Source organism: Brassica napus, chromosome C7, assembly GCF_020379485.1.
Source record: "Brassica napus cultivar Da-Ae chromosome C7, Da-Ae, whole genome shotgun sequence".
NCBI lineage: Eukaryota > Viridiplantae > Streptophyta > Magnoliopsida > Brassicales > Brassicaceae > Brassica > Brassica napus.
In genome coordinates, this window is record NC_063450.1 from 20,315,721 (window position 1) to 20,333,607 (window position 17,887).

Below are 17,887 nucleotides of genomic sequence, written 5' to 3' on the forward strand. Positions count from 1 at the left end.
CTACCTAAGCTTTAGTATCAGCTCTTCTTCTGTAGACAACAAATCCAGACTTATCAATCCTTGTATGATCTGACAAAGGTTTTGGATAGTTCTTAGTGCAATCTCCTTTGTCCATGCAAGGTGATGTGGGGCGCATTCTACCACAAGGACCATGAATCATATGTCGCTCAACCAGTTCAAAACCTTTCTTATCAACGTCTTTATCTGGTGATTCTGCTGATATGTATTAATCAATCGTGGCTGCTGATACTTCCTTTTTAACACCCTTCAACCATAACAGGATATAGGCATGTGGCAATCCTCGTTTTTGGAATTCAGTTGTGTAGACCACTACAAAGATCAATCAAATAGTAAATAACGATTGATTTGATAATATATCTACATGAGATATAATCTTAGATGATTAAAAATTCAGTCCTAATTGTTAAGGCTAATTTAAATTTAATTATTATTGATATTGGTTTCATAATAATTATAATTAAAAATATAACTATTATTGATACTGATAACTATCGTCGATTTAATAATTGTCAATTAGGCTAAGTTAATTACAAATTGATTTTAATAACAAATATCAGTTCACAGTTTAAATTTTGAATTTATAGATGGTTTAAAATAGGTATATTAATTAAATTTTATTTTAATATTATCGTACTTAACCGTAAATCATATTTATAAGTATGAAAACTTATGAACTTATATAATAAATTTTATAGATAGATTAGATTAATAAACTTAATATGAGAACTACCTGCGTCGGGCTTAGGGAAGTATATGCCTTTTTTGAAATCTGAAATCATTTCATCAAGTTTGATTTTGAAGATGCGACATTCAAGGTCCGGACGGCTATTACCGGATTCACCACCATAAGCATCTAAATGATATTTTAGCTCCACCCAATTAGGATTGGCTGTGACTGTAATAAACAAATGAGGGTTTCCGTACCAACGGCATATAGCCATCGCGTCCTGGTATTTCTCAGCCATATATCTTGGTCCAGCTGTGAACGAAGAAGGCAAGATGACCTTCTTACCAAGCTGTGTAGCATCAGCATCACCATTCTCCACTGCATCGCACACATTGTTATATAGCTCGGCTCCAGCTTCTTCTGATTCAAACTAATAAAACGCTGCCTCTCTGTCTCAGTAGCTACTTACGCATCAACAATATACTGATGCAACAACCTTCCACTCTTAATGAGTGTCATTCCCTCCGTAGGTCTGGTCTGTAGCTGGTAAGCATAGAATTCTCTCATTGTCATGTACTCTCTTCTCACGGTTGAAGCTTCAGGACCTTCGTAAGGTAGCCTCTCGTGATAACCTGGTTCACCATAAGGGAATAACAGAGGATACTGGAGACTCATCATCAATGGGTGGAGATCGCTTATCCTCTGTAACGATGAGGATTTGAGCTCAACCACAATATCTCTTCCTACGGTTGATGCAGTTATGTCGCCAACCACCAACCCACCAATCTCACTTGCAGTAGGCAGATCATACTGGCGTCCACGGTTTGGCTGGCTGACTAAGGTTATCTTGAATTGAGATACTGCAGCATCTTGAATCCGATCTCTTGCATGCCTGAATGTCCTGGCTAGGTGATTGTGATTGTCCAGCATCTTAATCAATTCCAGGATTATTGCATCAGCTAAAGCCAGTGTAGAAGCATCTTTAGTAAACGCTTTTTTTCTGTTCTCCAGCTCATTACCAGTGTCAAAAATGTATAGCTGCAGATACTCTGGTAGTTTCCCATTATTAGGAAGTAGGGAACCGATCCTATGAATGATTTGGCCATGAACACGGTAACTGAATGGACCCGCAGTACCAGTAACAGACTGATCCACAGTAGCACCCATAGACGTGAACGAAAGCAAACTGTTAGCGACTCTGATGTGGGGTCTGAAGCTAGGTGAATCTAAAAGGTCACGAAGTGGAGACGGTGGTTCACGAACTGGTGGAAGCCTCACACGACCTCGCTGACAACAAAGACTAAACTGTTTTTGTCCGTTGCTAGTTTGACCACGAATTGCCTCAGCATTCCAGAGTAATGCATTGCATGACGGACATGAAACTATGTCCCATTTGTCACATGGCTTCGCTTTTTTTCTACCTGGATTGCAAAGAAATATACAAAACGTTAGTGGAATGCAGTACGATCCTAGAATAAAATAATTCCATAGTGTAGAGTTCATAGGTGAAATTTGCGTTCTGCTGGAAGAAGAGGCTGTTTCACAATGACATTATTAGCAGATCAGACAATGTTATCCGGTAGTTTGATTGCTAAAATATGACAAGTAGGCTACTTACCAGATCCAGCTAGCCGTGTTTGTTTCTTCCGTTTACAAATTGCCTTCCGTAATTTCCGTGCATTTCGAGCTGAAGCTGTATTGTGGTTTTGTAAATCCGCTGCTTACTACGAACCATTACGAAATATTCATATTTATGCATTAATACCTGGGTCTACTTGTCGTCTTGGATGATCTTGTTGCAGAGTGTCTGAACCGGTGCCGATATCTGATACAATACGCGGTCTGCCTATTTTGCGCCTCTTTGCTGGCTGCTTGTTAGCTAGTGGGTTACAGGACAATGATTTATTATAGTATTTATGGATTATGAACTACTTCTGATAACATTGGGCAGGGGACCAACCTACTGAGGTAGACCCTGTTGATTTGTCTAGCTGATCGTGTTGCAATTCCTTGTTGGTCACCTAATGGAATGTACGAACATGAACGGTATACATGAGATATTGTGGCATAAATTGTGATGAAGTCAAAGACAGATCATTCTGAAACTCAAATCTGTATACGTGGATATCACGTACCGGTACTGGAGCCACCCGTTGCGGTTGGGATGTTCATGGTATCAGCATGAGCACACAAATCTCTATCAGTGGTGATCCTCAACTCGGTGGAGCCAGATGTTTGAGCTTTCGTACATGATTTTTTCACCATCACTCAGAAAGCTCCCACAGACGAAGGAGAGATGGAAGGTTTACTAAGCAAGAGAAAGATAATCGTGGCTGCCAATGTTTATTACCTTAACCGTTACATAAGTGTCACAGTGCAAGTGAGAGGTCAGATATAATTTGTTAATTAACCGAAATCAATGTCTCCGTTAATGTCGAATTAACTGGTCGACATATGCTTAAAAATATATATTTATACTCTTTTAATATTTAAGGTTCTACTATGTAGCTTACATAATTTAGTGTAAATCGGTAAAAATATCTAAATCTGTATTATTTAAATACACCTTATTAAGGTTGCACCTTGTCACACTCTCTCTTATAAGTTAGATCATCAAACAATTCCGAATATTGTATGATTTTTGAACAATCATTATTGTAATATATCAATACTCAAGAAGATAGTATATGGAGCTACTTGATCATTACTAAGGTTTTACCCATGCCACGTTATCTTTCACTAAATCACTTTCCAATAAGTATTTTCAGAGCGAATCTGTTAAATATACATAAGTTAGAATCTCAAACAATCCCGAACAATTTTTTTTTTTTCAACTAATCCCCCAAACATTGTTTAATATATGAACAATCAATAGCTTTTAATATACCAATATTTCATAGATAAGTGTATGGAGCTACTTGAGCAACACGCAAATATATACAATTCATATGTTCTGTTCAAAAAAAAAAAAAAAAAAAACCATAACTATTGACTGTAAAAAAAAAACAATTCATATGAATTCGACAGCAAAATCTAAATCACGTATAGTGTATGGAAGCCATGGTTTATATCAGAAAAAAAAAATCCAAATATATGTGGGAGAATGAATATAAATAGTATTTTATTATACTGAGAATTGACTGTCAAGTAACTGGTAACCAAAAAGACAAAGATGAAACATATGACCAAACACGCGGAAAAAATGCAGATTAGTAAGAAGCATTATTCAAAACCAGAAACTGAAACATAACTTCTGATATCTCATCTCAAACAACACGTGCTTTCTTGACCGCCTTATTAGCTGGGTGGACAATATCCTTGGGCGCAAGACCATCTGTGTTCTCGTCACCATTCTTTTTTTTTTTTTTTTTGTTTAACCTGGGGGCATTCCAGGCCCATGGAGAGGCCCAGACTAATCCCCAAGGAGAGGTGCAGCCCACGGATAGACTCTCTCTCCGGGTATTCAAATGGGTCGTCACCATTCTTAGCTGCATCAATACTGCTCTCTCCAGTTTCCTTCTGAATAGGAGCCAGACTACCATCTGGCGTGTCATCATCATCAGCATCATCTCCCCCCTAATCCATTCGTACATTTAAAAAGATTATTAAAATCACATTGCATCGACGTCAAAGAGTACTAACAGATGATCAAAGCATATCAAACACATTCTTACATTGACGACAAAGTTAGGAACTGGAATACACTCATGCTCGTTGAGGATGCGGATGATGGTGAATGTCTGATGATGAGCAGTGAAGTTATATGCACTAACCCTGACTTGGAACGTGAATGTTTTTCCTTCCATGTCCGTGATAAATGGAGGCACCACAGCATCCTCAGGATTTACTCCTTCAGCCTATGAGTCAGATTGACGTTACACGTATGTCAGCAGCTATCTAATTATATCATGTGCAAGAAGGCGAATGTATATCTTACCAACATCTGACCGGCTTCACTTGCTCTGAGGTTGTGTAGCTTAGTCATCACCCCATCAAAACACACGAACACACCTTCAGCAGTATCATCAGCAATTGCCAACTCCACACGATAGCTGTAGGATAACGGGGAAACAAACTTTAAGTCAAGCACTGTCACGTACATAAATGCGTATACGTGTTTTTATAATTAGACTACAATACGTACCGGAGAACGCCGACAGCATTGGTATTATTGCATCGCGTACACTCCAAAGCAGAGACTGTACGCTGCAATTTTTTACTGCATTTGGCGCAGGTAACATAACACCATCCCTTGTCCACGTCGAGCCGGACAACTTTACCGGTGCAGATGAAGTCAATTTCCTACACATGGTATATAAAGTTCATATATCGATAATTGCGATCCAAAAACTAATAGACCAGCGCCAAATATGATACCTGTGATGTAGCAGAGGTTATAAAATTATTGAGCTCTGCGACGGTCAGAGTCTCCACCTTTGCATATCCTTTCAGTAATGGTGCGGCAGATGGGACTCCAGTGTCTCTAGCGACCAAACTAAACAATTATCCAATACTCAGGTAACTTGGAATATATGGATGAGTACGTAGACATTTGACTGCTGATTGACTTACTTGTAGAAGTAAACCTCCCCTGCGGTGGTCTCCTTGTCAAAGTAGATGTGTGTTCCTGATGTTGCATTGAGGAACAAACCACCCACAGTTCATATCATATAGTTAGATTATAATGTAACTATATATCTCATACAAATATATCTGAACCAACCGAGGGGCCACATTACCTCCAACCATCTTAGGGTTTTTGCTAGTAGCGACAATCACCATTGGATCACCATTCATGTCTTCAAGTTTTTTATGAAAAGACACAGCTTGAGCGTCAAAGAGGCTTAAAATGACCTTTGTATCACTGCAAAAATCATATTTTAACAATATATTAATTTCAATTCTACCACATCTAATTATATAAAGGAAATAATAAAAAACTAAAGATTAAGAAATACTTATCCAACTTGATAGTTGCCATGATACGGTCCTTCTCTCCAAGAGTGTCGTTAACGGTACTCTTAACAGCTGTTATCTCACCTATAATTTCTTTGAGAGACACAATAACATTAATCAGTAGCTTGTTTGATAAAAAGGATCAACCCAACATATTTAAGCTTACCTGGGAGCTGTGTGTTCCTGTTAGCCAATCCGGCTAGCTCAGAATGATTGCGGAACCGGAAGCCTTCTTGTGGCAAGGGCGAAACCGGCTCTGCTAACTCATCAAAATCGGTTAAATCACTAAACCGGAGCAGCAAAGGAGAGTCGGTGAGCCGGTAATTCTGAGCACACCGGGCAACATCGAAACCGGATATAGAAAACACTTTTCCGGCGGCGAGCTTAGACCGGAATCTCGGAAGGCGGTTAGCATAGATGGTGGCTTGCATTATGGTTGACTGCACCGAATTGATATAACACAGAAACAAAATTCAGACAGAGGATCGAAGCCAAAATATACAAAACAGCAAAAAAAAAAAAGAACTTACATTAACGTCGATCAAGAGCATGTCGACCCACATCAGGTCGCTGCCGCGTTTCACATTCCAGGCCTCCCAGTACCGCAAGAGTCTCGCCTCGACAACGGAGGAACACTTGCCGCCAGACTTCAGATCGGAAAAGAAAACTCTGGTATTAGCCATATTACAATAGATTAGATAGAGCTGAGAGATACGAAGAGAGTATGAGTCCAAGAGAGCAATACTCACATCTATTTATACCGTTTAGAGACTGCCGTTCGCAAACCATTGAAGATGGATTGTGGAGGGGACAATCAATTCGATTTACCACGCAGCCATTAATAGAACCGTTTCATAGAAACTCGAAATTCCCTCATCGCCACCGTGTCGAAGAGGAAGAAGGTGTTGCTTTTTTTTTCTCCGGATTAGGGTTGGCGCATCTCTCCTGGCAAAACAAAATGCAAAGTGCCAACAACAAAAAGCCCATGTCACGACACAAAGCCCAACTCGCGTTACCTTCGTTTTAATGAAACGACGTGGAGAGAAGCATGGACACGTGGCGGGCGTACAGAAGGCGACTTTCCTAGGTGGATGCTGAAGTGGACCCCCTAGGAAGGATTCAAACACATCTTTATAATAATAGATAGATATGTTGTGAGACACACCAAATAATAAAACTTAACGTGGAACATGTGCTTTTAAAATAATCGTCTGAACATTTACATCTGAATTTTAGAGTAATTTTATATCATTCTGAACACAAAGTGAAAAATTGAATGTGTTTAAAGGATTTCTGATTATAAAAATTAATCGGATATAAATTTATCTTACGTTGTTTAACATAATTTAGATTAATATAGTTGTTCACCAATACAAAAAAAAATTTGAAACTTCTTATATCGTTTATGTTACAAAATAAACACAAATCCACTAAACTTTCCATTTAAAATGAAGTTTATCATTAGAGAAATAAAATATACGTTTATTGTAAATTGAACATATTTGTTTGGTATATAAATTATTACTAAATTTATTAAACATTCAAATTTTTAAAAAATATAAAAAGAGGAAAATTAAACCTAAATTTTATAGTGGAATATAATATAATTTCAAATTTGGCATGTAAGAGTATTTAATTTATACTTTTCTTTATTTAAATGTATGGTTTGTGATGTAATTATATTTTCCATTTATAAAAAGCGATAAAACATAAAACATTAAATTTATGTTTGACAAGGGAAATATCATGTAAATATATGTAATATGATTTCATATCATTTAAATGTTAGAAAAGTATGCACCAAAATTTTATAATGGAAAATAAATAATTAAAATTAATGGATAGTTTCTATAAATCCTACACATCACAGAGGAGAATGAAAAACTTCACAAGTTATAAGATGGCCTGAACTGTAAATATTAAATATATTTCTTTTCTTTTTTGATATACCTTATCGGCTGATACGGTCGGCTGTAGGAGGAACGTATTTAGTGTTAAATAGTTGACTGGTTACCACACTGTTTAACCCGAGTTTGGAACACTTTCCAACTAATGCAAGAAGCTGGACCGATCATATGTTATGATCCACCATATTAACCATTTGGACTGAAACTCAAGTTCATACCGAACGAATAATGATAATTTAGTTGGCAAGGAAAAATGAACTCAAAACTCATGTGGATAGACACCAAACCTAAGATATATTTCTTTTTTTCTTGATGGACGAGAATGTTACTCAACCATACATTTATTTAGTATGTTTCTATTTTTTTCTCAGTGTTAGATTTTAAGAATAATCATGTAAACTTGACTTACAAACCATATCAATTACGTTGTAAGAAAAATCATATCAGCTATTTCAATGACGATTGATCTCAGAATGTCTCTGAGCTCTCCACTAGCCAGAATAATTGGTTATTTACGTCAAATCTTGCATGTTGGGTGTAAAATAATCCACATAGTAAATTACTCCAATTCATATTAGTCGATGAAAATTTTAGTGATTTTATAAATTATTATCATGTACATATCATTTTATCAAATATTATTGGAATATGTAAATATCATGTAATTTAATAAATTAAAATTTGGAAATCAAAAGGTTAGAAAAAAAAAAAGAAATCAAAAGTTAGACACTGCACAACATATAACTTTAATTTTATTGTAAGTAATTAAATAGAAGCATATACTGACTATTTTTCGGTTGTTGATAAAAGTCAAATAAGATACTATAAATCCAGTCATATTTATATGTTTTAAAAGTTATAAATAGAAAATATAAATAACTAAATCAAATATATTTAGGTAAAAAGATATATAATAAATAAATTTTAGCATGTCAAAAATATATTAAAATATTATATTATATTAAATTTTCAAAACTACTTATAACCGTAAAATCGCTGGCAACTAAAAACAATCAGAAGTGAACAAAATTTGAATGTAAATACAAGATATTTGATGAAGAAAGCGAAGAAAGCATCTAAGGTATTTTCTTCCATTCTTTCATTACGCTTTTGTGCCTCTCATAATATGAAATTTTAAAACTTTTATTTAGTAAATATATTTTTAATCAAGTGTCTTTTACTTTCCATTATATGTCTTTTTATTATTTCTATTTTCAAGCACATTGTGATTTACCAATAAACAATACTTGAACAATTTAATCAAGTGCCTTTAACACCCATTCTCTTCTTGAAAAAATATAGTTTTCATGTTTTTGTATATTTCATTTACATGCATCCTTTCCGATTATATACAGCTTAAGTAAAATTTGAACAGAAAAACTGTTGTTTAACTCGACGAAGTGCTAGTATTTATTATATTTAGAAACTAGCCTAGAACGTCTAATAGATTACAAAATTACGATATGACTTGGAATCCACAAAAAAATTGATTTTAGAAGAATTTTGAAACCTAAAGTTCCTCACTTTATATGGAAAGAATGTCAAAAGATTTCGATAAAGGAAAAACCCATTGTCAAAAGATTTCGATAAAGGAAAAACCCATTACCCAAAAGTCACAAAACTGTGAAACGCTTCACTTTTCAATGAGTTGTAAAGAAAACTCGAGAGTGGTTAATTAGAAGGGAGAATTGGATTTTGGATTTGGATTTTGAAGTTTTCGAATCAAATAATATATTTTAATCAAAGATGACAATTTTGAAAGTCGTCACAGACTCACAGCTTAAAATATACTCAAAAGTCAAAAGATGCTTCCATACTAATTTTTATATACGCAGAAAATAATTCGCTATTTTTTTTTTTTTTTTTTTGTAACTTAATAATTTGCTATTTGAAGTGTAAACATGGAGATGGAGTCGCAGTAAGCGAAAATCTATCCTTAGTCTCGACCAGTAATTACATTTTTCCATTCATCATATTATTAAAATCTCCGATATATTATTTGTGAAACATTACTTCTTTTTGTAGCCACATGTCATCACTACGATGATTCTTAGAATTAGTAGAGAAATAGTTTGGTCCATCTAATTATATAATAAAGTTTTTTATTAAACTAACCATAAATTCATTATTAATGTCATTTATTATTTTCTTAAATAAAGATTACGGAATTGCCTAATGTGGGTAAAGTATATATGACAATTAATGATTTTGAATAATAAAGATCCGATAAAAAAATATATCTTCTATCAAATTTGTTTAATTTAAAACTATTAAAATAATTTTTTTAAAAACACAATAACCATATTATAAAAATTTAGATTTTTCTGTATATTTTATATTCTGAATTTTAAAAAATGACTATAAATTACTAAAACTGTTAAAAGTTTCACATTCAAATTTTGCGATCCATGATTTAAAATTTTTGTTATGACAAAATACAAATGATTACAAAATCATATAAATAAAAGTCTAATTTAATGAATCATTAAGATTTAAAATATATATGTATATATATCATTCTAAATTAAACTATAAACCATATTGAATAAATACATATTTTAGTTTCAAAATTTACTTTGAATAATTTTTTTTGATAAAAGTTTTGAACTAACATTGATAAATTATTTTAAATTATCAATTACTAAAATTATTAATCCCACGATGAAAATTTTGTTATCAGTAATTTTTAAGTTTTTGCTATTAAAAATACACATGATAAAAAAACATATGAGTAGAAAGCATCATTTAAAAAAAAATAGACATTAATATTAAAAATATACTATGTATGTTAATATCATTTAAATTTAATTAAATATCCTATCAAAGTTTTTTAAGAAAATGTTTGGATTAATAAAATTGATTTATATGTTCGCACCAATTTAATTATATATGTAATAATTACTTACTTTTAATTATTCAATATATATTTAGTATTTCATAATATGTAAGAACATATAATACATAAAATAATTTATATATATAATGCTTATGCCGCGCAAGGCGCAGATCTTAATCTAGTTAGTTTATTATTTCTACAAGGGCATGAATATCGCTGAAACTGTTAGGGGTTTCTTAAACAAAAAATTTTTTGTCTATTTAAAATTTTTTTTAAAAAGAAACCAATCGCTGACCGTCACGTGTCAGTGGAGCTCGCAAACAATATAAAAAACTAACCAAGATCGATCCTTAATTCATTACTTTTGTAACTGACTCTTATGCTTTTGTGGGGCCCAAACCTTTTAAATATCCCTCCTAAAGATGGCCTAAGTTTACATTACCAAGCATTATATACATGTCACGTCAATTGTGCAGTGATTTATCACACTTCATAAGTTCATATATACAAAGTTACAAACATTTGCGTACATATATAAGGAATGTCCGTCTTTCCAATTCATTTCTTAGTAGTTATTTTCAATGTCTATTGAAGACGTGCAAAAATCTACAGACAAAAAAGGCCCAACATGAGCTGGCTTTGGACCCGTACATGTAATAAGAAAAGCAGCACGCAGTCACATCTTTGCGCTTTTTCAATCAACGAAACTATTTTGAGGTATTTGGCTGAAAATACCAGAAACAAAATATATTGAAGTAACTATACACACAACTTTTTAATTAGGTACGCGGATATAGCCGTCAATGTGAACTTACCGCTTTGTCCTCTATGCAGGTTATGCATCACAAAAGAGTGTGTCAGACATGTCAGAGGAATGAGACAGTTTTGTCTTCATTTGTTCCCACTTGTAGAAAAAGTGAAACACGAGTGAAGGCGCGTGAGGAACATGTAAGAAAGATAAGTAGTATACATTTTTCTCTTGATATATTCCTTGTACACTTTCATAGACATCAATTGAAAAAGTCATAATCCTTACACTACAAGAAAACATCGACATACTGATGAAAAAAATCGTCGGTATGTCGTCGGAATAACGTTATTCCGACGACATACCGACGAAACAAGTCCTCGGAAATAATTCCTCGGAAATTCATTTTTCCTCGGAAATCTTTCGGAATTTTCCGACGGAATTCCGAGGAAACAAATTTCCGAGGAAATGCTGAGGACCACCAGTTCGTCGGAAAGCTCCTCGGAATATACCGAGGGAGAACTTCGTCGGGATATTTCGATGGACTTTCCGATGGTCCAATCCTCGGAAGTTCCGAGGAAGGGGTCCCTCGGAAAATTCCAAGGAACGGGGTCCCTCGGAATATTCCGAGGAACGGGGTCCCTCGGTATATTCCGAGGAACATGTCCCTCGGTATATTCTGAGGGTTCAATTCCGAGGGTTCAATTCCTCGGAATGTAAAAAATATTAATTTTTTTTTTAAAAATAAAATTTTTGAAATTTAAATTCGAAAATATAAAATTAAAATTAAAATTGAAATCATATTAATTAATATTCAAAGTTTCACAAATAAAAATAAAACATTCCGAGTTTTTGAAAAAAAAAAAACTACGGGTCTGGCATGTCCGGGAACACCTTTTTCGGGTACATCCTCTGCATCATCTCCATCATTTGCTGGTTCAGCCTCCTCTGTGCCTCATAGCCCACCTGTTGAGCCGCCATCTGGGTCTCCAACAAAGATATGCGATCATCCTTGTCCTTCAACTGAGCCGTAAGTACTTCTGGATCAACAAAGGGCGGTGGTGCAGAAGAAGGAGGAACCGACCGGGTGCGACGACCCAAACCGACCAAACGTCTCTTCTTCTTTGGAACCGACTGAAATAGAAAATAGCCAAATTTACAAATTTAAATCAAGAAATAAATAAATTGAACTTTAAAAAAAAGAACTTACCGATTCAACGATTTCGTTTATTCGAAACCGGGATAAGTTGGTCGAAGCCGTCGAAGCGTCATCCTCGGTTTGAAGCTGAGACACTTCGTCTTGCACCTGAGTTTGGACCAGGCTGACCACTTCCCTCACAAGACCGTCATCAATCTGGTCGGTCTTCTTGTTGGTATACGCCCTCTTCATTAGGGCGAGATCATCAACCGGCTCGCCATCATTTTCTTCCGCCTTGAAAAAAAACATAAATTAAAGAAACATTAGAAATTCGAAAAAATGGACAAAAAATAAAATTTCAAAACTTAAATAATTGAAGAAAAAGCGGCTGAACTTACCATGCGATCTCCCAGAGAGGCAATAGATTGAGCACCCAAGTTATGCTTGAAGACGCCCTTCCCTTTACGGTCGCTCCTGCGGTTGGTGGAGTTGGTGGAAGAAGTTTCTTTCGTCTCTTCCTTATCCCAATACGCACACAATTCCGTCCAGACCGTGTTGTTTATCAACTTTGGGACCTTTTAATAAAAAAAAAAAAAAATAGTTTAATAAATTAAAAAATACTTTAATAAATTAAATCGAACCGTATTGATTTCCCACTTCTTCTTCCACTCGTGGATCTGCTTCCCGTGGTTGAACATAACTTTATGGACGAAGTGGTGATAGATAAAGAGCGTCTCATCGGAATTCCAGGTGAATTCTTGCTGAAAAAAAAAACACAATTAGTAGAAAATTTATATTAAAGATTAAAAATATAAGTAAAAAATTAAAATACTTACCGCAAACTGCCGAAACCACAGATGATGCTTGTCGTAGGGAAGTCAGTGAAAGTCGGATGTCCCTTGTCGAGAGACGAGTACATCATACGGTTGATCCATGAGCTGATCCCGTTCTCGGATCGGTTGAACCTAATAAAAAAAACAAACGCTTAATAATGAATCAAATTTTAATGAAAAAAATATGTTTAATTACCATGTTTGACCCCGTCCATGTGGATACGGAGTGAGATAGGGAAGATGGTCACGACCGGGCTGTCGAACCAACTCCGCAACACTCATCACGCCCAGAGGACCCGGAGAAGCACGAGCGGGTGCAGCAGCGGGAGCGAGAGGAGCAGGAGCGGGTGCAGCAGAGGGAGATGTATGGTAGGAGCTGTGGGGCGAAGGGGAATCCTGAAAATGGCTGGAATCCCGAGACTGGCTCCCCGTACCACCACGACCACGACGCTGTCGAGGCCGGGTCTGATCATCATGCGACCTGTAAATTATTAAAAAAATATTTAATAAATATAGAAATATATAAATTAATTTTTTTTTTAAAAAAAAATCCCAAATAATAGTTTTTAATCACAAAAAAAGTTTTATAGACATTAAAAATGTTCAATAAATATATAAAAATAGTTCTAATAAACAAAAAATAGTTTTAATAAATAAAAAATAGTTTAATAATTACAAACAATAGTTTTAATAATATTAAAAAATGTTTAATAAATATAGAAATTTATATAATATAAATATAAAAGAATTATTTTTTTTTTAAATCCCAAATAATAATGTTTAATCACAAAAAAGTTTTATAGACATTAAAAATGTTTAATAAATATATAAAAATAGTTCTAATAAACAAAAAATAGTTTTAATAAATAAAAAATGGTTTAATAATTACAAAAAATAGTTTTAATAATATTAAAAATGTTTAATAAATATATAAATTTATATAATATTAATATAAAAAAAAAAAAAAAAATTAAATCCCAAATAATAGTTTTTAATCACAAAAAAAGTTTTAAAGATATTAAAAATATTTTGTAAAATCCAAAAAATTGAATTTATATACAAAAAACGTTTTGTAAAATCCAAGAAAACGAATTTATATACAAAAATCGTTTTGTAAAATATAAAAATCGAATTTATACACAAAAATCGAATTTATAAATACAAAAAAATCAAAAATTTATAAAAAAATTCTAAATCAATTCAACAAAACAAATTATTCAATCAAATCACAATTCTAAACCTATTATACAACCAAATCACAATCCTAACCAATCACCCTAACAAAAATCTATCAAATCTACACAAAAACCTAACAAATAGAACCTAAGAGAGTGGGATAGGGTCCTTACATGATTTGTGTAAGAGAAAGGGGAGATCGCCGGAGAAGAGGTCGGAGAGGAAGGGTAAATCGCCGGAGAAGAGGGAGAGGAGGCGCAGAGGAAGAAGAGAGAAATGGGGAAGAAGAAGCGGCTCGTGGTTATAAAACCTAGGGTCCGACGGATACTATTCGTCGGAATTCCGTCGGAATTCCAATTTCAATTTTCGCGAAATATTTGCCCGGTTAAATGAAAATATTCCGAGAAAATTCCGACGGATACTTAAATATCCCTCGGAATTCCGTCGGAATATTCCGAGGGAATTCCGAGGAACTAGTGTTTGGGGTTTCAAAACATCAATTTTTTTTTTTGCCGTATTTCATTTCTTATACAATTGTAATGCATACCATTGAGGATTCTTTGTATAGATGATCATAAACCACGAAATAACAAATTTCAAAACGAATTGAAAGTATTCTCTTCACCTTATAGTTAAAGTGTATATGTGTTTCTCTTACGTTGTGGAGATTTCGTTCATACAATCGGAAAAGTGTTTATTATAGGGTAAGGAACAAATGTTTGACTTCATAATCAGTCTAAGACACTTAATAAGGGTTATATAAGTGTTATTCAAACCGCAAAACGTTGTTTTCGGTTTAAAAATTCTATTTCCTCGGAATTTCCTCGGAATATTCCGAGGAAACACTTATCTTCCTCGGAATTCAGTCGGAATATTCCGAGGAAATTCCGAGGAACTAGTGTTTGGGGTTTCAAAACATCAATTTTTTTTGCCGTATTTCATTTCTTATACAATTGTAATGCATACCATTGAGGATTCTTTGTATAGATGATCATAAACCATGAAATAACAAATTTCAAAACGAATTGAAAGTATTCCCTTCACCCTATAGTTAAAGTGTATAAGTGTTTCTCTTACGTTGTGGGGATTTCGTTCATACAATCGGAAAAGTGTTTATTATAGGGTAAGGAACAAATTTTTGACTTCATAATCAGTCTAAGACACTTAATAAGGGTTATATAAGTGTTATTCAAACCGTAAAACATTGTTTTCGGTTTAAAAACCCTATTTCCTCGGAATTTCCTCGGAATATTCCGAGGAAATTCCGAGGAAACTCTTATCTTCCTCGGAATTCCGTCGGAATATTCCGAGGGAATTCCGAGGAACTAGTGTTTGGGGTTTCAAAACATCAATTTTTTTTACCGTATTTCATTTCTTAAACAATTGTAATGCATACCATTGAGGATTCTTTGTATAGATGATCATAAACCATGAAATAACAAATTTCAAAACGAATTGAAAGTATTCCCTTTACCGTTCATTAAAGTGTATAAGTGTTTCTCTTACGTTGTGGGGATTTCATTCATACAATCGGAAAAGTGTTTATTATAGGGTAAGGAACAAATGTTTGACTTCATAATCAGTTTAAGACACTTAATAAGGGTTATATAAGTGTTATTCAAACCGCAAAACGTTATTTTCGGTTTAAAAACCCTATTTCCTCGGAATTTCCTCGGAATATTCCGAGGAAATTCCGAGGAAACTCTTATCTTCCTCGGAATTCCGTCGGAATATTCCGAGAGAATTCCGAGGAACTAGTGTTTGGGGTTCCAAAACATCAATTTTTTTTTGCCGTATTTCATTTCTTATACAATTGTAAGAACGCATCTTTTCCCTCTGCATCAAGTCGGTATATGGGAAAAGGAGCCCTACCATTCTCTTCAACATGAAGTTCTGAACGAGCACATATATCGACTAAATCCAGTCTTGACTTCAAATTATACTTTGTTTTACCTTGAACATTAAGGATCGTGTTCATGAGATTGTCAAAAAATTTCTTCTCAATATGCATGACATCTAAATTATGTCTTAGCAGATGATCCTCCCAGTATGGCAGATCCCAGAAAATACTTTTTTGTGCCAGTTATGTAGGTCTCCAACAGCATCTACCGGAAAACGCTCATGTCCACCGACGTCTGGCGTCCTTTCTGCGCCAAAATCTCTTAGTTGTGTCTTCAAATCTTTCCCAAAAATTTCCGGAGGTGGACTGTCAAACACCCTCTTGTTCTTCGTAAACAAATTCCTACTCCTACGATATGGATGATCAGGTGGTAGGAATCTCCTGTGACAGTCAAACCAACACGTTTTCCTTCCGTGTTTTAGTTGGAAAGCATCAATGTTATCTTGAAAATATGGACATGATAGTCTTCCATGCGTTGTCCATCCAGATAACATACCATATGCTGGAAAATCACTTATTGTCCACATTAGTACTGCCCGCATTTGAAAGTTTTCTTTACACGAAACATCGTATGTTTCAGCACCTTGAGCCCATAGTTGTTGCAACTCATATATTAGTAGCTGAAGAAACACATCAAGTGATCTCTTAGGATGCTCTGGTCCGGGAACGAGAATCGAGAGAAACAAAAACTCTCGTCGCAAGCACAAGTTTGGGGGTAGGTTGTATGGTGTAAGAATGACTGGCCATAGAGAATACTGTTTTCCACTCTTGCCAAACGGGCTGAAACCATCAGTACATAATCCAAGGTAGACATTTCTTCTCTCATACGCAAACTCGGGATACTTTGATTGGAAATGCTTCCACGCTTTTGCATCTGAAGGATGTCTGATCTCACCATCTGTTGAGTGCTCTGCATGCCATCTCATTGGTTGCGCTATGCGTTCAGACAGATACAACCTCTGCAACCTTTCCGTCAAAGGCAAATACCACATCCTTTTATATGGCACTGGAACTCTTCCATTTGTATCTTTATAACGAAGCTTTCCACAAAATTTGCATGTAACCCGCTATTCATCCGCCCTCCAATAAATCATGCAGTTGTCGCTGCATACATCTATTACCTGATACGATAAACCAAGACCAGCTACGAGTTTCTGAACCTCGTAGTATGAACCAGGAGCTACATTATCCTCGGGTAGAATATCTTTTACAAAATCAGCAATCGCATCCACACAGTCTTCAGCCAAATTATAATCTGTTTTAATCCCCATCAAACTTGTAGCAGATGATAAAGCTGAATGATCATCTCTGCAACCTTCGTACAATGGTTGCTTTCCAGCATCCAACATATCATAAAATCTCCTAGCTTGTGCATTGGGTAAATCTTCCCCTCTAAAATGATCATTTACCATCTGCTCAGTACCTACACCATAATCTACATCCGTTCTAATTGGTTCTTCTAATCTAACTGCTGGCTGAGGTTCGCTAGTACTACCATGTTCATAATCAGTTTCCCCATGATGATACCAAATTTTGTAACTTCGTGTAAACCCACTCAAATATAGATGAGTCCAAACATCCCACTCTTTAATAACCTTTCTATTTTTTACAATTAGAGCAAGAACATCTTAACATACCTGTTTTTGCTTCCGGTTGTCGGTGAACTAACCCCATGAATTCGGTTATACCTCGTTGGTATTCTTCC

At 34.8% G+C, this 17,887-nt stretch overlaps 1 protein-coding gene across 11 annotated transcripts; it reads right to left on the bottom strand.

The window, feature by feature from the left end:
• Positions 1-3,792: 3,792 nt before the first annotated feature.
• LOC125590245 lies at positions 3,793-7,276 on the bottom strand. 11 transcript variants are annotated; one of them, XM_048763616.1, is made up of 12 exons: positions 6,394-7,276; positions 6,175-6,313; positions 5,811-6,084; positions 5,647-5,737; positions 5,428-5,552; positions 5,261-5,342; positions 5,066-5,183; positions 4,833-4,990; positions 4,626-4,740; positions 4,363-4,545; positions 4,160-4,264; positions 3,793-4,029 (listed from the first exon to the last, which is right to left on the bottom strand). In XM_048763616.1, exons 2-12 carry the CDS (start codon positions 6,205-6,207, stop codon positions 3,955-3,957), a joined length of 1,359 nt encoding a protein of 452 aa, XP_048619573.1. In that variant the 5' UTR covers positions 6,208-6,313; positions 6,394-7,276; the 3' UTR covers positions 3,793-3,954. The 11 variants fall into 11 exon arrangements, with proteins under 11 accessions (XP_048619573.1, XP_048619569.1, XP_048619564.1 ...); XM_048763612.1 differs by having other exon boundaries at positions 3,793-4,264; positions 5,261-5,315; positions 6,175-6,291; XM_048763607.1 differs by having other exon boundaries at positions 3,793-4,264; positions 6,175-6,291.
• Positions 7,277-17,887: the final 10,611 nt, after the last annotated feature.

Bases quoted from the DNA above. Each gene is read 5' to 3' on its own strand.
- LOC125590245 (XM_048763607.1), bottom strand. From the start codon at position 6,207: ATGTGGGTCGACATGCTCTTGATCGACGTTAAT. The intron at 5,738-5,810 runs GTAAGCTTAAAT...TGTCTCTCAAAG, and splicing joins CAGGAACACACAGCTCCCAG to AAATTATAGGTGAGATAACA. The intron at 4,991-5,065 runs GTATCATATTTG...TACCATGTGTAG, and splicing joins TAACCTCTGCTACATCACAG to GAAATTGACTTCATCTGCAC.